Here is a 24,177-nt window from a genome sequence, read left to right as displayed (position 1 = left end):
CAGAGACCTCTCTGTGGGCACCCATGCCTACACTGGCTCTCTTAGCCACCTTCCCCACTGGGCTTGGGCAGCAGTCCCCAGGATGGCTGGGTGTAGGGGCGGGGTCCCCGTGGCTACAGGAGGTACCCCCTTCTGCAAACTACCTGGAGCCAGGTCCTGCCTTAATGCAGGACAGGGCACTGTACACAACCTGGGAGGGTGGGACATGGCATGCAGTCTGAGAGGGTGGGACATGGTTATGGGGTCCTTAAAATATTCCAAAAGGTATGGAATCATGGCCCTATCCTTTTTTTTTTTTTGGTTCATGTGTAGATATAATCTTCATGGTAAAACTACAATCTCCTCAAGTTAATTCTTTGACAACTTACATAGCACCTTTTGCAGTGGTAGTGCAAAAATAGGTGTTTCATAAATATATATAAACTGACTGACCATGAGTTCAGAGGTCTCTGGGTGAAACAAGGGTATAATCAGAGAGAAATACTTTTGGATGTGGCCAATGCAGGCTTTGCTTGATTATGCAGATTTGTGACAAGGATTTTGTTTTTCTTTTTCCCTTTTTTTCTCCAATGGGGGAAGATGGGAGAATAGCTTTTTAAGAGAAAAAATTAAGCCAAATTTCTTAAAAGCCCAAGAAATTAAAACATTGTAACATTACATATAGCATATATAAAGTCTATGATATTAACTTAAAAAACACATGCAAACTGAATTTTAAGTTATTTGATAAATGGTGAGTCACATATGAGATTTGTGATAATCCTGTTGACCAGACTATTTGATTAATAAAAAAAGCACTGAACTCAAGGGTTTAATGTTTTGAATACAATTTTTACATTCCCCTCTGACTTCCTAATTTTCATTTTCTAATTCACTGATGTCCTCAAGGAGCACAAGAGTCTTTCCTTTCTCCCTGGAGGGACTGAGCTGCTGCTCTGATTTTCTATGAGGCTGAAGTCTGACCTGAATATCTTGTCCTCCTCGATTCTTCACAAATTTGTCCATCCTCTGGCGCAAGTCCCCCAGAAGGGGCTGAGAGCGAAGGGTACTCCCTGTTTCCTGCCTCTCCTTCAATTTCTTCTCTAGTACTGAAAAACCATCTAGCAGTTGGTAAAGGGAGAGAGCCAAGTGGCAGCTAGGGCTCTGTAGGGAGAAAGCAGAGAGTGAGAGGTCTAAGGAAAAGGCAACCCCACCTCCTTCATCCTCGCCAGATGATAAGGTAGTCAGGTCTGGAGGAGAACTTCAGAGCAAGCCCAAACTGACTCTCTTACCTTGGTTAGAAGCACCATAGAGATGCCTGGCCAGAGAGGTAGGCAGTACATAGTGTGAGGCATCATAACACAATGGCTCTGCTTTAAAGTGGCATCAAGGAAAATTCTTCTGGGATTAGAAGGTGCAGGAGAGGTGGGGACCAACATTTGCAAGGTGTCCTCTGCTATCTAATTCAAGAAGACAGAGAGACATGAGTGAGAGGAGATGATGGAGGTAGATGAAATAAGGTTAGGTTCACTATTCAAGAGTCAGCTTCATGAATTTTCTTGTTTTTTGATAGGGAAAGGGGAAAATAATGTCTGGATCCAAAAATTCAGTTAAGTCACTGCTTCCTAGTTCGACCCCACTCCCCCCAAACATATAACCATCCTGTTCTTTCAGATTTCTGTGAATCACTCTACCTCACTGTCAGGAAAAAAAAAGGTAGATATGGAGAAGTGAAAAATGTGATGATAGGTAGGGAAAGGTAGAAAAAACTGGGAGATGAGATAGAATAACACATAGTATTTGTCTCTCCAGAACATTAAAATACCTTAAAATTAAATACTTAATTTAAAAATTAAAATATTTAAAGCTATTCAGTCTTAGCCTGCTCTCTTTGGTATATCAAAAAATTAAAAAAATGTGCAAGTAAAGGAACAACAGAACAGTCACAACTAGTGTTGTGAGAAGAGTTTGAACCAGGAGGCCATAATGAAACTCAACTCTTGATGGAACATATTTAAGACCTTTTACAGACAGTCTGAGAAAGTGTGTCCCAGGTGTACTCCAGCTCTTAGGAATAATGAATTCATCAAATGAATATCACATATTCAGAAGACTATGGATTTAGGGCTGGCAGCACCCTTAGAGATTATCATGTCCAATCCCCCCTCAATGAACTGAGGTAAAGAAGAACTAAGTGATTTGCCAAGGGTCACACAGCTTATGCCTATGAGTTGGGATTTGAACCCCATCTTCCTGATTTCAAAGCTAGTATTCTGCAATCTACTATATAGTTCTGTGAAGAAACTGTTACTAGTGTTTTGGCAGAATGAGCCAGACTTAGGGTGGGGATTTACCCTAAGTCTAAAGTCCTCATCCACTGAACCTGATGGACTAGGCTCTGGCAACATGTGTGCATACTGTTAAAAAGAGGAAAACCAAATATAAGAGCCCTCTGAGTTCTGCAAGGAAAAGAAATGAGGGAGTCTCTCTTGGTAGAAAAGTCTATACCCCAAACCTGTTCCCAAAAGGATCCACTGAAGTCTCAGACTAATCCCACATCTCCAACAGGAACTCACCTGGACAAAGGCAGCATCTGCTTCCCCACCAATTGGGGGAGTCCCAGCATCCAGCCAGACAGTACTTCCTGTAAATTACAAAGGAGTTGTATGTTATCTGCCCTGTCCCAAAGGAGGGAGATCAGAGGCACAAGACAGAATGATTATTACTGGAGCAGAGATAGATCTTCTGATAAGGACAACTGCTATGGCATCAGGCAGAGGCAAGAAGGCCCCAGTACAAACAGGCAGGAAAATCCATCTTGCTCCTAGGGCCTCTCAAGAGAGCAGTGCCAGGCCATTACCAGAAAGTTCAGGCCATTTTCTGAGTGATCAAATTTCCTTCTTGCTGTATGCCCAATGTATATCACCATACAAAAGTATGTACCATCAAAGACATCATGCTCCCTTCTACAGAGAGGAGACCCTTGGGTAAGATCCAAGATGCAACTAAGTCAGATATCTGGGTGGTAAAAGTCTTATAGAGATCCCATAGTTCAGGGACTCTAAGCAGGAATACAGATCCTCTATCATTTCTTCTCCTTAATTTCCATACATGCACCTGCTCCTCCACCAAAATTTCTTAGAATTCTTTCCCAATAATTCCTGACCTCCTTAGCCCCCTCTTATCCTTTCACCTACAATTTGCTAAATGGCTATAAGAGCTGCAATGATATAGACATTTCTAGCACCTTCATATTCACTATAGAATGCATTTTACCAAACAATGTTGCACAAGGTTCAGGTCTCAAGTCAGCCTATAAAAAAGTCTATTTAATAAATATTGTAATTGAAGAAAATATCAAAGTAATTGGCTGTGTATTTGCCATGGTGCTGCTCTCTATTATAGTTTCCCTACCTACAACCAACATGTACAACATGGTGTCTCAGAAAAAACATGTTCTTAGTTTCAAATGACTGACAAGTGAACTTTTGGAAATAACTTTTCTGTAACCTGGAGATTTCCTATCTTATAAAAAGGCTTATTGGAAGCTCATTGCAGATAACCTCACCTCCTCCCTTTGTAAGAAAAATAGAGTTCACATGTGAGCTTGCTCTAGTCCCCATTTTATTCCTCAAAATACCTCTATGCCATTCCCCATTTTCTCTTTCTTTGTTCTAGCCTCTGATAGAGAAAGGGCTTTTCTCTGCTGAGACCAATCCTACTTGTTCTTGAGCTCTTCATTCATATAATATAAATTTATATAGTGCTCTTAGATTTGAAAAACACACTTTCTTCATCACATCCTAGGAAGCATATTATTATCTATAGGTAGGCAGCACAGTAGTGAAGGTGCTGCTGGGTCCAAAGACATGAGATTCTTCTTAAAATCCTGCCTTGAATACTTTTAGCTGTGATGAGTGAGTAAATCAATTAGCCTCAGTCTCAGTTTTTCCATCTGCAAAATGGTTATAATAATAAAAGCACCTACCTCTTGGAATTGTTGTGAGGACAAAATGAGATATCTGTAAAGCATTTTGCAAACCTTAAAGTGCTATATAATTACTATATAACAGTTCATTTATTGTGTAGTCATTATGATAGTAAGTTTTATTTATTAGAACAATTAGCCAATCCTAAAAATTTAAAGAAGAGATTTTTCCAAGATAAAATCATTGGATCTCTTCCTTTTATAGATGAGGACACTGAGGCCCAAGGAATGGAAGCAATTTGCCCAAAGTCATAAAGAGTATTTTTGGCAGACCTGGGATTAAAACCTTATTCTCCTAACCCCCAATTCAAGACTTTTTTCCCCCACTGTTACACCATGTTTACTTATTATTGCTATGATTACATTTTATAGTTGATAAAACAGGTCCAGAAAGAGGTTAGATTAACTTTTTCTGGCTTACACAGGAGATCCACTTTAGAACCACATAGTTAGAACTGGAAAGAATTTAAGAGACCTCTGAGTCTAAGCCTCTTGTTTTAGAGAGCAGAAAATGGAGGCCGCTTAAGGGGTCCTACAGTCAATGAGAGTATGATGAAGGACCTGAACCTAAGTTTGTCTGACTCCAGGTCTGGTTTTCTAGTGAATACTTGCCATTATATCTATAGATGGGGAAAATGAGGCCTGGAGAGAGAGAGGAAGGAATTTGCTCAAGGTCCCAAGAGGAAGTCTGATGTGCCTGAGATATGCCCCCACCAGCACAGGAAAGTTGGAGGGAAAATAAATGAAGAAGAGAGGTCAGAATTTGAAAGGACCTTTGGGATCATTTCCTCCAACCCTATCATCTGAGATCAAGAGATTTAGAAAGGAGAATTTGTCAGACCTATAAAGTAAGATTGAGATGATTCAGAGAACTGATGATCATGAGAAGAAGCAGAAGGAGAGATGGAATTAAAGACTAAAAGCTGGATATGCAAGAAGTTCCAACTCTGGAAAGACACCAGTTTTGATAGGAAGGCTGTGAGCTAGGAGGAAGGGTGTTGGGAGGAATCACAGTGTACCTTATAGATCAAAGACGGAGAGTCCATTGAGATCTTGACAAATAAGTTAGGAAAGTAATCTTCCACAGAAGAGGTAAGGGGAAATCCTAAAAGATATGTGCATATACCTAGGAGCTCAAGGAAGTCAAGGAATTATGAGGGTTAAAACTTCTTTCATCTTAGCCAGGAAAGACAAGAGGGAGAGAGCTGGGGAAGAAGGGGATGCTGTGCTAGCCAAAATTCCTGCTATGGGGTTGCCATTCTTTGGCTAAGAAGTCAGAGATTTGCATTCACACAAAATACATGATATGCCCATGGACTGAGAATAAAGAATTCAAATTGGAGAGACATGGCCAGGGGACAAGGCCTGAAAACCCTGAGACAGAAACAAGGCAAGAAGAGCAAAGCCCCCAGGACCTAGCTGCCTAGGCAGAAAGAGGAAAGAAGCAACATGAGAAAAGGAGATCTCAGTAGTAGGAAGATATGCATCCAACAGCTTTAAGAGATCATCTGATGTAGCTGAACACAAAGGTACACAGGTCATGTATCTTTGTGGCAGTGGATGGACAGTCCATTTACTATGTAGTCAACATGATAGTAAGTTTTATTTATAAGAACAATCAGCCAATCAAGCACATTTCAACCCAGAAGAGATTTTGGCTCACCCAGTCACTTCCTTTTATAAATGAGGACTCAGAGAATAGAAGTGATTTGTCCAAGGTCTTTTTGGCAGGGCTGGGATTAAACTCAAGTTTCATGACTCTAAATTCAAGGTTTCTCCCACTCCCCCTTACACTTTGTTGCCTTTCTCCATTCCACAGTAGGGAAAATTAAGATTTGGAGACTTGCCTGGGAAAGAAGTATTTTACTCAAATTTGGAAAGAAGCAGATAGAAAAAAGGTCCAAAAACTCTAGTCTTTGGTGTGGTGTGGCTCTCAGTTTTTTTGTTCTTGTTATTCTATTTCAAAGATAGGCATTTTGAGGTCAGGAAAGGATGTGTATGTATGCTCAAGTGTGAGTATGTGTATGTGTAAGTGTGTGTGTGTGTGCACGCACATGAGAATGTGTATGTTTCTAATAATTCTGTATTCTACACCAAAGCAGAAACTAATGCTAATTTTGTTTTGGAGAACTGGGTTTCTACAAGTTTCAGTGTAAGACTGTAGCTCATTAATGGAATCAATCCTCTGAAACTTGGACCTTCCTGCCATTAGTTCTAAAACTGGACTTTTGGTTCTCTTTTTTGCCCCTATGGCTGTAGGGCTTACCTGAGCTCTGTTCCCCAGTTGAGAGTGCTGGACTGTAGTATTCCTCTGGCAATGAGAGAATGTCTATATCCTTAAGAAAGGAGAAGCAAGGGTTCAAAAACAAAGTGGGATTGTCCAGATGGCTTTGACCTAGGAATCTCGAAGGCTTTTTTTTTTAAAGCCTAGTCCTCTCTATCTTGCCCAGACTGGAGGTGTAGCAGCTCTTCATGGGCCCAACCTTCATGGAAGCTTTGACCTGCTCCATTTCTGACCTGGGCTTGTTCACCCCTCCCCAAACCCTATCTGGCATAGCTCCCCGCAGCTCAGAATTTCCAAACTTAAGAGACCCACCAGCCTCAACCTCCCCAGTAGTCGTATCACCAGGCCCAGTCCAAGGCTGCCTTGCTCTTTTAAGAAGGGTGGGAAACCTATGCGATAGGACAGAGTAGCTGGAAATGGGTGCCTATGACCAAGGTGACTGATGCTTCAGAGAGGTCTCCCATACCCACTGCACCCACCATCTCCTCAGAACTCCGAGAGGATGAATGTGGGCCAAGGCTTCTCATTAGTTGCACAGGAATGTTCTGGCTGCTGCTGCTGGGTCTCTGGTGGGATGGTCTTTCTTGGGCAGCCTATAGGAAATTGAGACTAAGGTTGGTGGCTAAGCTGAGTAGATGTCTGTCTCACGGGAATACTTCTAGCTTCATTTTTGAAGCAGGCCTATAGAAAGCAAGGGAGCTACACACTCTTCCTTCTCCCCTCCTCACTCCATTACCCATCCCTCTTCCACCCAGGAAACCACTCCCCATGCCAACATTCAATAGCTCATGACAAGAGTTACAACCAGGGGATCTGACTGACAACCTGAGTGCTGTTCTCTTCCGCTGAATTGTCACTGGGGTATAGGTCCTGAACCATGAGGAGGAGGGTGAGGAGATCTGTGGAGCGCAGGGGACTAGCATGATGGCTGCAGATACAAAGAAAGAGTCTGCAAGTTATGAAGTGCCTATGGGGTGCTCCCCCCTTTCCAAATGGCTTGTGGTTGGGAACTCCATGGATAGGTAGGTAAGGACAACACCAAGCTAGATACAGGATGGATGGGCTGGGTCTTAGACAATGTCCCCTGCATTGGGATTGGTTAAGATCCTTCTTCCCCTGGGCAAATAGGAATTAGCTGTTGAGAAGGGGCCAGCCCAGTTCAATAAGGAAAATATCAAAGTTCATTGCTGTTTTCTGCTCACCTTATTATGCTGTCTCAGTTGTGCCTACTTGTATACAACTGCCTTATAAAGTGTGGGCCTCACCAGGATTGCAATGATTAGTCAATAGGTAGGTTAACAATACAAAAACTACAGAAGATATCATGTAGTTAGTTTAAGACAGGGCCCATATCTTCAGAGAACTCACAATTTTTCTGTGAGTCAGGGTGGAAGAAAAGATAAGAGTACTAGGCCTGGAATCAAGACGATCTGGGTTCAAACTCTGCTTCTGACACTAGCTATGTGAACTTGAGCAAGTTGCCTAACCCCTTGAGTCTTCAGTTTCCTCATTTGTAAGAGTTAATAAAAACCTCTTATACTTATATCACAGGGTTTTTGTGAGGCTTGATTGAAATAGTATATGAAAATATTTTTTGAAAACTTTGAAGTGCTACGGTCATTTAAACTTAGTTAAAAATAAGAAATGTTCAAAAGTGGAATGGAATTCAAGTGGGACTGGGTTCTCCCTCCTAGGAAGTCTTTAAGGTAAGGCTGGATGACCTCTTTCTACTTTGTCCCCTTGTCAGACATGCTATAGTATGGAATCACTTTCATGTTTGGGGTAGGACAAAATGGCCTCTGAGGTCCCTTCCAACCCTTCAAATTCTGTGTATCTTTTATTGGAAAAATTGGAACTTTCTTATATGACACAATGAGAGTAGGATACAAGACTAAAACCAAAGGCTGAACTACAAGCTAGCAAGAAGGGAGAGCTCAGTAAGGGCCATCAGATGAGGCTTTATAGAGGAGGTGGGCTGCACTAAAAAATTGGGCTGAGGGGAGCATTTCTGGGGAAGAGGAAGTTGTAAGCAGAAAGTGAGGGGCCTGCTTAAAACCAAGTTACTTGTCTCTTTCTGCATTAGCAGAGTGTTGAGGGCTTACCTGGAGTAGAAGGCCAACAGCTTGGTGTGGGCAACCAGGAAGGCATGGAGGACCTCTTCACCACCATGTTCAGAGTGGGTATTGATATGGTGGACAACGTGTTCTTCTAGGACCTCGATACATAATTCACACAGCTGGGGGTTGATTATCCTCTCGACAGCCTAACCCAGGTAGTGGTCGTGAAGATAAAGAAACCACTGAGATGTGACCCTGATCATTCTTTGCTGTCTATGACACAGCAGGATGAAAGCAACCATTATGATCATGGTGGAAAAGTACCTATTGCAATCCTCCTTTAGGAACCCAGGCTCAACCATGTATGTCTATCCTCAGGAAGGCTAACAAGGGAACACCAAAAATTTAGGAGTCACACGTAGACTTTAGAGTCCTGGCTTTGCTTGGGAAACACTAAAGAAAACTATCCCCAACAGAGAATGCAGCTGCTACCTGGCACATGAGCATGCAATTTTAATAAGGATGGGAAGGTTTGTTGGTGAACACTGGATTTGGAATCATAAAGACCCACATCCAAATCCTGCCTCTGATACTTACTGGCTGTGGGACCCTTGGGCAAGTTTCTTGACTTCCCTTTGCCTCACTTTCCTCATCTGTGGCCTCTTTCATCTCTACTTCAATGCTCCTATAATACAGAGTTTGCTTTCTTTCCTAAGAGCTTGTTAGTAACCAGGGCCCATCATTCATTGAAGAAAGAAAATTCAAATTAGGGATTTCAGCCAATTTTCAGGACCATCAATGTCCCTCATTCCGGCCAGGCAACAATCTCTCCTCAGATGGGTTAGGGTGCTGGGGCTGGATCCTTGTCTAGAATTTCACATCAAAAACATACAGGGCAGGGTTCCCCTCCTCAGACCCCCACAGAAATTACCTCCACCATAAAGCTCTGCTCTTGCTCTCGGAGGCGGCTGTATGTATGGAGCAAGCTCTGGAAGAGGGCCCACACTTGTGTACGCTTCTGCAGGTCAGAGGGCCGGAGCCTAGATGGTCAAGGACAGTGATGATAGGAGGGAACCAGACTAGTTCCAAGCCTAACCAAATCTTGAATCCTAAATGATCAGACCATTCAGTGACTAATGGGAAAATAAACTACTGCTCTCGCTCTCTCACCACCTAACTCCATCTCAGCCGAGGAAAAAATGAGACACCAGAGAGAGAGCAACCAGGGCAATGCCCAAGCAGGGAAGTTGGGGCAGGCCTCTTACTTTCTATCTTAGTAGCAACTCTAAGACAGAAGAGCAGCAAAGGCTAGGCAAACAGACTTGCCCAGGGTCACACACTGAAGAAGTGTTTGAGGACAGATGTTACCGACTCCAGGCCTGGAACTCTATTCACTGTGCTACCTCAGTGCCTCAATAAATTTGTCTTTTTAAAAATATTGATAACTATATTTCAAAATAATTGATTTCTTTTGTCATGTTATGTAATTTATGCATTAAAAACATTATTCTGAGAAGGGGCCCAAAGGTTTCACCAGATACAAATAAAGTTTAGAACCCTTGCTCAAAAACTTGTTGCAGACTAAATGCAATCTGTATCAATGAAGGAGATTTCTGATTAAATGAAAAAAAAATGACAGAATCAGGGTTTGATCTTATCAAAATAAAATAAAATTTAAACAAATTCTACTTCTTGATTCAGTGGGTAAAAGTTATGGGAGAAATGTGGCCATAACACAAAAAAGGCTAAGAAGCCCTGCTCTGAGAAACTGTCTAAAAGAGAGAGCCAAGAGCCACTGAATTTAGTTCAACTCGTTAAGCACTGATTAAATGCTTACTCTGTGCCAGGCACTTTGCTGGGCTCTGGAAGAGAGGGGCAGAAATAAAAATGTCTTCAAGGTGCAGGTACCCTACTCACTCAGAGTGAATGGCCTGGGACAAAGCTCAGAGTAACAGCCATCTCTGAATTCCACTTACCTAGTTAGGGTACTGGGGACACATATCTGGCTCCCTGCACCACTTGCCACCAAACCTAGAGATCATCTGGGGGATGTAGGCCTATGAGGAGGCAGCTTTGTACAGAGGAAAGAGCAAGAATGGAAGTTTAGGAGACCTATCTTCTAGTCCCAGCTATGCTGCTGATTGATGGTGAGACCTTGACATCTCTGGTCTTCAGGATAAATGGGTGAATGTAGTACTTCAAGGCTTCTTAAACTCAGGCTCATAAACCTTTTTTTAAAAAGAAGTACTTTGAAAACTTTATTTCAATGTAATTGATTTCTCTTGTGATCCTATGTAATTTGTGTTATGCATTTTAAGATTTTTAATTCTAGGTAATTTGGGATTTTTGTATCAGTCTGAAAAGGTGTCCAGTGTCTTCCTCAGACTTCCAAAGAGGCCCAGGATACAAAAAAGGTTTAAGAGTCCCTGCTCTAGGTCACCACCAGGGGGCTAGTCATTTTCTTTCTATGGCAAATGAAAAAGGTTCCAGTTTTTCAAACCATCAATCCTGAGAGTGAACACATTGTGTTCCTCCTCTTTGGGATACAAGCAAACCAGAGTCTGTTTCTCCACAGCTACATTATAATCCTGGAGGACTCTATGAACAATCATTCACAGAATCAGAGGACTTGAAGCTAGAGGAAAGTCGGGAGACAACCCAGGTGATAGAAAAGGGAGAACAGTGCCAGAGGAGAATCTGCCCTGAACAGAGCTACTCATCTTTGAGAATCTAAAGAACACTAGATGGAAAAGGGACTCAGTATGGGACAGCTGTTTGTAGAACTGGAAGCAGGATTAGGCAACGTGAACAGAAATGCCCAGAGTATCACAAGAAACACTTAAAAAAATAATATTTTTTATAAATGTACATGTTAATGCCAGAAAATTCTGCTATCCACAATGTATCAATATGTGGGTTGTGCCACATCAAGTCTCCTGAGTTACCGTAAAGGTTCAAAGCCACTGATGGACAGTAATGTGTCTGTTTTTATTTAAATGTAGAATTAGTCACTTTTCCCTGGGGAAGGATGAGTTGGGCTTGTCCAATTTTCAAATCTTGGCCTATGCCACACAAATTTCATGTCCGGGCTCTGACTCAGCCTTGGAATAATTAGAAAGCCAGTTCTAGAGACCAGAAAGCCAGATCAGGGCAATGGGCCATGGATGCAGCAACTCAGAAGTTGGAGAAACAATGCCTTGCAGAGAGTGGGCTCCATAAATATTTGCTAGTTTGGTTTCAATGTGATATAAGAGATTTGAGAGGTGACGGGTCCATTTGGGCAGAGAACCAGCCTCCAAGTCAGGAAGAACTGGGCTCAGTTTTGGTCTCTGACATACTTGCTGCATGACCCTGGCATTTACTTCAGTTCTCAGTGTTCTGACAAAGACAACAAGCAGAAGAGTAGGCTGCCGACATACACGGGTAGAGAGTTTCCTCACTAGCTATTCCCAACATCAGTGAAGTCATTGGTCTGGATCAAACTCCCCTGTCTCCAACCTTACTCTTTCCCCTCAATCAGAGACTTACTCCTTCCTGATGAGATGGCCATCCAGGGTGACCAGGCCAAAGTGCATCTCAACCAGGTGCTTCAGCACATAGAGCTTCCGACGCAGGTCATCCTCGCTCTCCGTGTTGTCACCGTTGACCGCGATGTACAGGCATTCACCAAACTATAAGGGTAGGGAAGTGAATTAAGATGCTTAAAGACCTACCTTCATTTCATCTCCAACGAATTTTCCCCACTAGAATGTAGCCCCTTGAGAGCAGGGGCTGTTTTGCTCTTATCTTTGAAAGGTTGGTACCCAGTACATCCTGAGCATGTAATAAGCACTCACTAAACGCTTGCCAGTATATAGAAGGTGATTAATGCTTAGCACTTAGTAGGTGATTAATAGTTATTTATTTGACCAGTTGGTGTCCTAGTGTCTAGCACAGTGCCAAACAGAGCAGGTGATTAATCAATTCTTGTTGATTGGTTCCTGAAGGGTCAATCCCCAAGGGTGCCTCTTCCCAACTTAGGCTAAGCCACCACTCTGTCTTTTGTTGGCATCATCAAAAGGAGCTTAAAGGGGAAGCTGTGGTGGCTCAGTGGATTTAAAGCCAGGCCTGGATACCAGATGTCCTGAGTTCAAATCTGGCCTCAGAAACTTTCTAGCTGTGTGACCCTGGGCAAGTCACTTAACCTCCACTGCTTAGCCCTTACCTCTTTTCTACCTTGGAACCAAGGCATTTAAACATCCCTTTGTGTGTGTGAGTCCCTTGCATTACTGCAAATCTGATATGGTTGAATCTCTTCCCTCTGGGGGCTTACAGAAAGGATATCTATACCCTGGAGCCCTTATAGCAGCACTCACCAGGTGAAGGACATATCGATGGTTGCTCTTCTCAGCCAAGAAGCAAGTGTAGGTGTCCGAGAGCTTCTCCAGCATGGTCATACATGAGATGATCACAGGGGCAAAAAGAGTGCTGAGGCGGTCCTCTAGGGCAGGAAGCTAGGGAACAAACAAGCAACTCTCTCAGATTCTGAGGTGCTAACCTGTATTGGCAGAAAGGTTTCTCACCTGGGAGTTCCTTATGCCATGCAGGTTCAATGCCTATCCCTATCACCCTTAATAACAACAAAACCCCTATAATGCTAATTATAATAAACATGTATGCTGTATTTTAATTTAAAATCTAAGAATTTTTGAATTTTTTTAAGATTGTATTTTTATAAAAATCCAAGAATTTTGAATTTTGTTTAATATTTTACTGTTATAAAAAATCAAAGATTTTGATTCTGTTTGAGAAAAGATCTTCAAGAAAGAAGCTTGAAACTTTTATATCCAGAGAATGAACTGTTGCAGAAAGATGCCAAAAACCTACACTTCATTAAGAAGATCAAGAATGAACTTTGGATATGATTGATAGGACTGAACTTTTGATTAAACATTTATTGTAATTGTACACATTTATGCCAAAAAGGACTGCCCCTAATTTGGCTTTCTGTCAATGCACCTAGCAAAACATTGGTTTTGCTTTCTTTTCTTTTCTATTTCCTCTCTCACTATTCTAATTTCTCTTAGAAAATTGAATACTGTGTATATCTATAGTTAGAAGTGCATTTAGAACTATAAAATGATTATGTTAAATGATCAATGGGGAGGCTAGTCTCCCAATGATCATCGGGGGGACTGTAAACCTTAAAATTTCTTAGACTTATGAATGTTGGAAATTTCCCCATTGGGAAATTTCATACTTGAAAAATTCCCTACTGATAGTAAGAACTCTATTGGAATGTGAACCCCCTTGGCATGGGAGGATCCTTCTCCTCCCTACTTAAGACTACTTTAGGACAGAAACCTTTTGCTAAACAATGGAAAGGGTTTTGACCTATGCTTAAGCATAGAACAGGAAGTTCTTTGAGTCATGATTGATTTTAGAATTGATACAACAGAGATACTTGGAATGACAGAACCAGGTCTTGGAAAATACAATCTCCACCCTACTTAGAGTAACAGGATTTAGGAAGGGCTGCAGCATAGATCAAGATTTAATTATTTGAGAATATGACCTACAACAGACATGTGCAAAGAAAACAGACCTCTGGGCAGTCCTGGGTTAAGTTAAAGTCACCATTGGCACAGGGGAGACATCGACAGTGATTGGTAGATGTGAGAACTGAGGGGAGGGGACTTAGATGGTTTCCTTAAAGATAGCGGGTTCTGAGGAGAGAGAGAGAAGGTTTTGCTCTGAGCGAGGTGGCTCTGAAGGAGGACTGAGGAGATAGCTCTGTGGGAGGACGAGGAGAGAAGGCTGGCTCTGAAGGAGGAGAATTCTCTGGAACATTTCTTGAAAGGAGGCTCTCTTGAAGGTGGAGCCTGAGGTTGGCATGAGAAGCCTTACCTAGAGAGATCTTGGGTGAGTGATAAAACCAACTGACTGATTTATTCATTCTTATTCCTTTCTTACTTTCTCTCTTTTTCTATTGATTAATCAGTGTATTATAAATTAAATTTCTCTATAAAGCCCAGTTGGCTTGGGCATATTCATAAATTGGGAATATATTCCCTGGCGACCATCTTATATTTCTATAAAACCAGGACACAGTAGAAAACATATTTCAGCGGTCATAATTGATATATATATATATTTCCCTTGCTCCCAAACATTTTAATTATCACAGTTTATGACTCCCACTCTCTTATCTACAACTATTTGACGCTCAAAACTATTTTAAATCTAACAATGCATATACATGCATGTATACAAAGGAACGTCTTAGTGCAGTTTTAAGCTATTGTTTTCTTTCCTTAGACTATTTTATTCTTTTTTTTTTAAACCTTTACATTATGTCTTACAGTTTATGACAAACACAAAGACTCCAGCTTTTGGGACAAAAATCCATTATTTGATAAAAACTGCTGGGAAAATTGGAAGACAGTGTGGGAGAGATTAGGTTTGGATCAACATCTCACACCCCACACCAAGATAAATTCAGAATGGGTGAATGACTTGAACATAAAGAAGGAAACTATAAGTAAATTAGGTGAACACAGAATAGTATACATGTCAGACCTTTGGGAAAGGAAAGATTTTAAAACCAAGCAAGACTTAGAAAGAGTCACAAAATGTAAAATAAATAATTTTGACTACATCAAATTAAAAAGTTTTTGTACAAACAAAACCAATGGAACTAAAATCAGAAGGGTAGCAACAAATTGGGAAACAATCTTCATAAAAACCTCTGACAAAGGTTTAATTACTCAAATTTACAAAGAGCTAAATCAATTGTACAAAAAATCAAGCCATTCTCCAATTGATAAATGGGCAAGGGACATGAACAGGCAGTTCTCAGCCAAAGAAATCAAAACTATTAATAAGCACATGAAAAAGTGCTCTAAATCTCTTATAATCAGAGAGATGCAAATCAAAACAACTCTGAGGTATCACCTCACACTTAGCAGATTGGCTAACATGACAGCTATGGAAAGTAATGAATGCTGGAGGGGATGTGGCAAAGTGGGGACACTAATTCATTGCTGGTGGAGTTGTGAATTAATCCAACCATTCTGGAGGGCAATTTGGAACTATTGGGGAATGGCTGAACAAATTGTGGTATATGTTGGTGATAGAATACTATTGTGCTAAAAGGAATAATAAAGTGGAGGAATTCCATGGAGATTGGAACAACCTCCAGGAAGTGATGCAGAGCGAAAGGAGCAGAACCAGGAAAACATTGTACACAGAGACTAATACACTGTGGTACAATTGAAGGTAATGGACTTCTTCATTAGTGGCAATGCCGTAATCCTGAACAATTTGGAGGGATCTAAAAAACACTATCTACAAGCAGAAGATAAACTGTGGGAGTAAAAACACCGATGAAAAGCAACTGCTTGACTACAGGGGTGGAGGGGATATGACTGAGGAGAGACTCTAAATGAACACTCTAATGCAAATACCAACAACATGGAAATGGGTTTGAATCAAGAACACATGTGATATCCAGTGGAATTGCGCGTGGGCTATGGGAGAGGTGGGGGGGGGGGAAAGGGGGAGGGAAGAAAAGAAAATGATCTTTGTTTCCAATGAATAATGTTTGGAAATGACCAAATAAAAATTATAAAAAAATAAAAAATAAAGTTGGATTTGAACCCAGGTTAAAAAAAAACCAAAACCTTTACATTATGTCTTAGAATCAATCCTAAGAATTGTTTCCAAGGCAGAAGAGTGTAGGTATATCATGAAAAAAAAAATGCGAAGGAAGGTGGCCTTGCAATTCCAGATCTACCAAACTATACTATAAAGCAGTGGTCAGTGGTTATCAAAACAACATGGTACTGGCTAAGAGACAGAAAGGAGAATCAGGGGAATAGACTTGGGGTAAAGCCACCTCAGCAAGACAGTCTATGATAACCCCAAAGATCCCAGCTTTTGGGACCAAAATCCACTATTTGATAAAAACTGCTGGGAAAATTGGAAGGCATTATGGGAGAGATTGGGGTTGGATCAACATCTCACACCCTACACCAAGATAAACTCAGAATGGGTGAATGACTTGAATATAAAGAAGGAAACTATAAGCAAATTAGGTGAACACAGAATTGTATACTTGTCAGATCTTTGGGAAGGAAAAACTTTAAAACCAAGCAAGAGCTAGAAAAAAATCACAAACTGTAAAATCAATAATTTTGATTACATCAAATTAAAAAGTTTCTGTACAAACAAAACCAATGCAACCAAAATTAGAAGGGAAGCAACCAATTGGGAAACAATCTTCATAACAAAAACCTCTGACAAAGGTCAAATTTATAAAGAGCTAAACCAATTGTACAAAAAAATCAAGCTATTCTCCAATTGATAAATGGGTAAGGGACATGAATAGGCAATTTTCAATTAAAGAAATCAAAACTATTAATAAGCACATGAAAAAGTGTTCTACATCTCTTATAATCAGAAAGATGCAAATCAAAACAACTCTGAGGTATCACCTCACACCTAGCAGATTGGCTAACAATGGAAAGTAATGAATGCTGGAGGGGATGTGGCAAAGTAGGGACACTAATGCATTGCTGGTGGAGTTGCGAATTGGTCCAACCATTCTGGAGGGCAATTTGGAACTATGCCCAAAGGGCGATAAAAGACTGTCTGCCCTTTGATCCAGCTATAGCAAGCACTGCTGGGTTTGTACCCCAAAGAGATAATGGGGAAAAATACTTGTACAAGAATATTCATAGCTGCACTCTTTGTGGTGGCCAAAAATTGGAAAATGAGGGGATGCCCTTCAATTGGGGAATGGCTGAACAAATTGTGGTATATGTTGGTGATGGAATACTATTGTGCTAAAAGGAATAATAAATTGGAGGAATTCCATGGAGACTGGAACAATCTCCAGGAAGTGATGCAGAGCGAAAGGAGCAGAACCAGGAAAACATTGTACACAGAGACTAATACACTGTGGTACAATCCAATGTAATGGACTTCTTCATTAGTGGCAATGCCGTGATAATGAACAACTTGGAGGGATGTGTGAGAAAGAACACTATCCACATTCAGAGGAAAAACTGTGGGAGCAGAAACACAGAAGAAAAACAACTGCTTGAATACATGGGTCGATGGGGATATGGTTGGGAATGTAGATTCTAATTGAACATCCTAAAGCAAACACCAACAATATGGAAATAGGTTTTGATCAAGGCCACATGTAATACCCAGTGAAATTGCGCATCAGCTACCGGAAGGGTGGGGGTAGGGAAGGGAGGGAAATAATGTGATTCTTGTAACCAAGGAATAATGTTCTAAATTGATTAAATAAATTAATTTAAATTAAAAATAAAATAAAATAGAAAACAGAAAAAAAAGAAGAGTGTAGATAATTGGGGTTAAGTGACTTGTCCAACGTCACACAAGTAGGAAGTGTCTGAGGCCATATTTGAACCCAGGACCTCCCATTTTATCTACTGAGCCACTTATTTGCTCCCTAGACTATTTTATTCTAAACAGAAAAGTCATTTGGGAACTGAAAGAGTGGGAAAGGTTGCTTCATTCTTAGCCAATAGGCAAATAAAACGAATAAACCAACATTTAAAATTTTATACTATCCTTGCTATTCTATACTTGTCTTAAGTTTTAATACTATTAGCAACAGCTCACACATTTTTCTTTACAGTTTAAAAAGCACTAGAACAACAAATATTTTCATTTGACCCTACAAGAATACTGTGAAGTACATAGTCCAATTATTACTGTTCCCATTTGACAGATGATGATAATGAGGCTCAGAGTACTGAATTAATTTAATTTGTTCAAGGTTATACTACTAATAAGGGGACGAGTAGAAACTAGAACTCAGGCTTATTTGGCTCTCACATGTTCTTTATATTATGCTACTTTGTTGGAAAAAAAATCAATCAACCAGTCAATCGACAAGCATTAATTCGTTGCCTGTGATATATTGAGGATACAAATAGGAAAAAGTAAGATGATCTTTGCCCTCATGGTGCTTACATTCTATTGGGATATAGAACAGCAGAAGCAGCAGCAACAACAACAACACAACATAGCTCTGCCTTTTACCCTTAAAATGAAAGTAAAGTGTTTGTCAAACATTTAAAATAATTATACTAGCTCCTAAAAAATATACAAGATAATTTCCATTTAAGTTAAATAAAGTACTTGATAAAGGTGATGGTCCCAAGTGTCATGGGAAAAATGCCTCAGATACCCATAAATTAATTTTTTGAAGTAGAGATTATTTATCTTTCAGTGACTTTTATGAACGGCTTTGGCAGATGAGAGAGTACTACATCATTTAGTTTTTTTGACATAGCTTCAAAATTTATAGGAAAAAGACTTCAAAATATACTCCTGCATTAACTTGTATAATGTTTTTTCTGAGCAGTGAAGATTAGATCTTAAAACAAGGATATATCTTTTTTAGTAGGAAAAAAAACTGATTAAGAAAGAATCATCACGGCCTGACTAGTGATGAATGTTGTTTCAATTCCAGTAATATCCTGGTTGTTTCTATGGATAGTGGTCTGAGAGATATGAGGGGAAAGGTTGAAAGAGAACAGTGTAGGCTTCTATATTAGTATCAGGAGGAATAATAATTGCTCACATTTATATAATATGTTACAAAAATTACCTCATTTTCTCCAATCACCCTGGAAGGCTGATGCTATTTTAACCTCACTTTACAAAGGCAAGGAGAGGATAAGTGACTTGACCAAGGCCACATAGCTAGTAGGTGTTTGAGGTTTGTAAAAATGGAGATTTGAACCCCGGGCTTCAATTCCCAGGAGTCCTTGCTAGCTCCCAGAGTTTCCCGTAATGCCAAGTGAGATCCTCACCTGGGCCAAAGGGGTATTTAAAACTGACTCCACCTATTGCTCGCTCTCTCAGCTTCCACTTCTAGAGACAGGCGGCTCTCTCTCTACCAGGCAGGCAAGATGTAGAGTGAGTGGTTGTGAATGGGCTCTCTGGGCCCAGACACGTGCTTTCTTATTTTGTATTTTCTTTATTTCTTAATCTTTAATAAACCTCTAAAAGTAAAATACTTTTATTACTAGAAACTAAATTTTAATCATAACAGTTTGGTGAGCCACGTGGGTTGTGACGAAATACTCTTGGTCTTTTTAACTTTCCTAAATCTTTACTAAGTTCAGCTTTTAATAGCTAGTGCCTAGACAGTGATTTTTCAAGCCACATTTAGCAAGCCTCTTGACTCATCCCAGCTGCTGCCTGCCTGTTTCTGAGACCCCGGTGGCTGCTGCTCCTGGATTTCTCTCGCTCACCTGGACCAGCCTCCTACCCCGACGGCTCATCGCCCTAGCCCCAGCCCCAGGACCTAGGCTGCTGGAAGCAGACCCAATTTCCCCAGGACTCATTTTCGGCTGGTAAAAACAGGGACGTGTTTGTTTCCTAAGGCTACAATTAGCCTCCATGTGGACTGGGGGCAGGGGATCACAGGGAGGGAGAAAGAAAGAAAAGAAGGAAGAGGCTTTTCCAAACAGGAGTTTATAACTATGGCTACTTTAAAAGGATATCTTTTGACTGCATTGATCCTTTCATTTATATCACCTGAGTTCCAGGGGAAAATTTCAGCTCCCTGCAACTCTTTAGCCAAATTTGGGACTCCTAAAATCCACCCTTACTATGGGGGCGCAGTTAGGTGGCTCAGTGAATTGAGAGCCAGGCCTACAGACAGGAGGTCTTTGGTTTAAATCTGGCCTCAGACACTTCCTGGCGGTGTGGCCCTGGACAGGTCATTTAAACCCCATTGCCTAACCAATACCAATCTTTGGCCTTCTGACAATAGGCATCTAAATGGTTAATTTAAAAAAACAAAAAAAATCCAAGGAACTTTAAAAAGACTGGAGGTTATATTTTTAAGGCTTCTCAGACTCCAATGCTTTATAAAAATCTCTGTATTTTATTGCATTTTGCTGAATGTTTTGTTTAAGGTTTGACTTTGTGATTTTAAGTTCATATATTACATTCAATACTATTCTGTTACTCTGAATCATTTTAATGTACCGGGTTTTAACTACTGTTAAATTCTGTTGCTTTCCCCCATAACCATACTGAACAAGTATTATTGAGTAAGCCCATACATAAAAACAGCTTTTCTATTTTTGACTTTGTAAATTGTCATATAGAGGATAGATGGATTCCATAAAAAAAAATTGCTACAAGAAACTTTGGAAAATTTAATGAGATAAATGTCTCAAATTGATTTTAAGGGTTCTTTAGACATGATTTTTAGAATTTTCCTTAACAATCTCTGGTCATTTTGCCTGCCCCTACCACGAGGTAAGGCCCAGTCTAGTAGCTGAAGTGAAATACAATTATAACCCCCAACCTCCTTCATTTATAAAAATGTGAATGGAAGTTGGGTAGTTAATCCCAGGGCATGTACTCCTAGAAGCCTCCCAAAGGGGGAAAAAAAAAGGAGTATCTCTCATTTATACTCTTCAGCTCATTTTACTTCCACCAGAATGATATCTAGAATTCTTGATGTTCAAAACCCAAAATAAATTTTACTTTAAAAATATGTTTACCAAGGTTGAAAGATTTGCTATGTTTGTAAAAACTGTGACAAATATCCATTAGTTCATAGGTTTTAAAAATGCCATACAGAAACTTATGTGAAAAATGATAGTGTTTGTTTGTTATTGTAATTAATTGGGCTATTGAGAATTTGGGGGATATTGATAACTACATATTTGTACTACTGTTCACTTCATTTGCTTGTACTCACAGTGGATCATGGCCAGATATGAAGAGGAAATGGATCTCATTTTTGGTGTGAAAGCCTTGTATTCTATATTTTCTTAGCTGACACAGTGTGTCAATGATTATAAGCTACATTTTTGAATTTTTTAAAACTTTTATTATTATATTTTTCTTGCATGTGCAATATACTATTTCAGTTTTTTTATTTTTTTCTCTCCTTTTTATATTTGAAGCACATGTCATCAGTATTAAGATTTTCTTTAACCTTTTGATTTAAATACATTTGCTAATGCATGCCCCAAAGCTTGAGACTATAAAAATGATGCCACTAATTGTTTAAAAAAAGTTATAGGACTTTGCTTAATGATTCTATCTGATTCCAGGACAAGATATATACAAAAGTCATTACATAGGGCCAAAGATAAACCAATCCAGGATGGATTGATGCACTTCTAAGCCAATACAAAGGTCTTGAACCTAGTGTGAAGACTCAAGGTTGCGATGTTTAACATACGTTAAGACATAGGCCTTCCTTGTATCCACACTCACTCTGAAAATACAGACGAGTATTCCTAACTTGGCTCCTACTTGGCTTCTGTAATCTAGTCCCTTTTCTGTCTTTCATAGTGTGGCAAACTTTCTGTAGTCCTGGCTACTGACTGGGTAAATGCATGATTGCTTAGATTATTTTAATTTGGCCCTGATACAAGGACCTGTTATAGATTTATTTTTCCCTTACTTGGAATTTTTACACATAAGACTTTGATAGTCTATATTTTCATCCAGAAATTTTCTTTTTTATTTGGATTTTCCTGATGTCTTTTTAATTTTTCTTGCAAATTGATTCATATACCTCATAACTCAGCCATGCATCCCTAAGTGATCCTGTGTTTTTCAATCACCCTCTTCACAGGGAAATGTAAAAATATTATTATTTTAAATTGCAAAGTTTAAATTCCTTTTAAGAAGAATTTTAGGTTAAGAAACATGCTACCTCTCTGAATCCAGAAACTGAACTGTTTGGAGAAGACACCATGAAGATGCCTCCAGACCACAAGCGGCACAAGAAGATCATGAATGAACTTTGGGTGTGGTTGATTGAACATTTATTTTGTATCTATACTTTCATGCCAAAGAGGACTGCCCCCTAACTGGCTTTTTGTCAATGCGTCTAGCAATTATTGGTTTTGTTCTTTTTTCCTCTTATCATCAAATTATTGTAATCTTTAAGTTCATTATGTTTTCATGATCCTTTTGGGAAAAATCTTTCCCAACAGGATCAAATGGGGAGATGTAAAAATGGAGATTTGAACCCCAGACTTCAATTCCCAGGAGTCCTTGCTAGCTCCCAGAGTTCCCCATAATCCTAGGTGAGGTCCTCACCTGGGCCAAAGGGTATTTAAAACTGACTCCGCCTACTGCCCACTCTCTCGGCTCCTAAGGACAGGCAGCTCTCTCTCTACCAGGCAGGCAAGATATAGAGTAAGTGGTTGTGAATGGGCTCTCTGGGCCTAGACACGTGCTTTCTTATTTTGTATTTTCTTTACTTCTTAATCTTTAATAAACCTCTAAAAGTATAATACTTTTATTACTAGAAACTAAATTTTAATCATAACAGTTTGGATCTAAACTCTAGTCTTTCTGACCCCAGGTGAACAGTTTTAGCCACAGCACCACCTAGCTTCCCTGACAACAACCTTGATAGGGAAGGAACTAAGCATTTATTAAGCACCTACCACATGCCAGTCACTGTGCTGAGTGCTTCACAAAGATTTTTTTCCTTTAAATTTTCATAACAATTCCAAGAAGAAGGAGCTATTATTATCTCCATTTTATAGATGAAGAAACAGAGGCATATAGTGGTTCAATTACTTAAGAGGTTAAGACCCAGGGTCACACAGTTAGTGTCTGAGGCAAGATTTGAATTTGGGTCTTCCTGACTCCAGGCTCAGCACTCAAACCACTGAGGCACCTAGTGATTAGGTAGGTAGTGTAACTTTTATTTTGCTCCTTTTAGAGATAGGGAAACTGAAAGCAAGAGAGTTAAACATTTTTCCAATGTCACACAGGTTGCAAGTGGAAGGGGCTCACTTCTTAAGCCAAGATCACATGAAAGGAAACACACTGTGCTTGTGGCTCTCCAGTACTGTCTCTTCAGCTACTGTGAGGCCCTGGTTACACACTCAAAGAGAGAAAGGGTTGATGCCATCAGAAATGACATTGACTGTGCTAAGCCTGGAGGGTTAGGGCAGCCAGAAGAAGGCTGAAGGCCTATTGTCTTGTGGCCCGCACATCCTTCCAGCCCTGGCTCTTACCTCTTCTTCCTTGTTCTCTGACAGTCCAAACTTCTGCCACAGACTATCTTCGAACTCTTTGTCTGTCCAGTAGAACAGGATCTCAGCCCCTTCTGTGGCCACCAGCACGCACTTCATCTGCCAGGGAGAGAGGGCAAAGTCAGGCTGGAGGCATGACTGCCCTCCTGGAAAGCTCATACCTGGGAAGACAGCTGGTGAGGGTGAGGATCTTGTTACTTTGCAAAGTCCCACCCTGACCAAGAGTAAATGAATACTGAGGGAAGCAAATGAGAAAGAAAGGTGAGCTTAGGCCCCAGGAAGCACTCCAGAGAACTAAAGATTCCAAAACCTGAAGGGGACTTTGAGAAATTACCCACTCTGAATTTAAATGGAGAGCAAGCCATGGAGATTCTGCAAAATCCCTGAAATAATCCATTTCAATGTCATTGGTTTGGACTGTCTCTTATTCATCTTTGAAAGCCATCTCTTCTCAGCCTAGCACATCATTCAGAGAGGCCCTTTATGAGACAATATAAAGACCAAGAGGGGGAAAAAAACTAAAAAATACACAAGAAAATAAAAATCAATCACTCCAAATCAATCCATCCTTCCTGTAGCTGCCCAAATTATCTTCCAAATGCATGAGTCTGACCAAGTCTCTGCTCCCTATCACCTTCTTTTAAAAAAAAAACAAAAAAGATAAGTCATTTAATTGTGGTCATGATGAAATCTTAGCTCCTGCTGAAACGTCCTTTATCAATAGCGATTGGTGGCACATGACAGACTCAGAATATTGCCTGAGATACTGAGAGGGTAAAGAACTTGCCCAGGGTCACAGGTAGCATTTGAATCCAG

At 40.2% G+C, this 24,177-nt stretch overlaps 1 protein-coding gene across 4 annotated transcripts in view; it reads right to left on the bottom strand.

Annotated features, from left to right (window-relative positions):
- The window catches only part of HPS1 (HPS1 biogenesis of lysosomal organelles complex 3 subunit 1), a 38,542-nt gene that overhangs the window by 10,316 nt on the left and 4,049 nt on the right, over positions 1-24,177 (bottom strand). For all 4 annotated transcript variants that reach the window (XM_056801148.1, XM_056801159.1, XM_056801169.1 and 1 more), the window contains 11 exons: positions 23,344-23,460; positions 12,664-12,801; positions 11,837-11,979; positions 9,240-9,348; positions 8,354-8,514; positions 7,077-7,179; positions 6,731-6,844; positions 6,234-6,303; positions 2,556-2,623; positions 1,272-1,439; positions 964-1,143 (listed from right to left, as the gene is read on the bottom strand). In XM_056801148.1, the coding sequence (XP_056657126.1) occupies positions 964-1,143; positions 1,272-1,439; positions 2,556-2,623; positions 6,234-6,303; positions 6,731-6,844; positions 7,077-7,179; positions 8,354-8,514; positions 9,240-9,348; positions 11,837-11,979; positions 12,664-12,801; positions 23,344-23,460 (1,371 nt within the window). The remainder of the gene's footprint in view (positions 1-963; positions 1,144-1,271; positions 1,440-2,555; positions 2,624-6,233; positions 6,304-6,730; positions 6,845-7,076; positions 7,180-8,353; positions 8,515-9,239; positions 9,349-11,836; positions 11,980-12,663; positions 12,802-23,343; positions 23,461-24,177) is intronic.

This window comes from Monodelphis domestica, chromosome 1 (genome assembly GCF_027887165.1).
Source record: "Monodelphis domestica isolate mMonDom1 chromosome 1, mMonDom1.pri, whole genome shotgun sequence".
Classification (NCBI taxonomy): domain Eukaryota; kingdom Metazoa; phylum Chordata; class Mammalia; order Didelphimorphia; family Didelphidae; genus Monodelphis; species Monodelphis domestica.
Note: the sequence above shows the minus strand (reverse complement) of the source record. Positions and strands in the feature narration are given on the sequence as shown.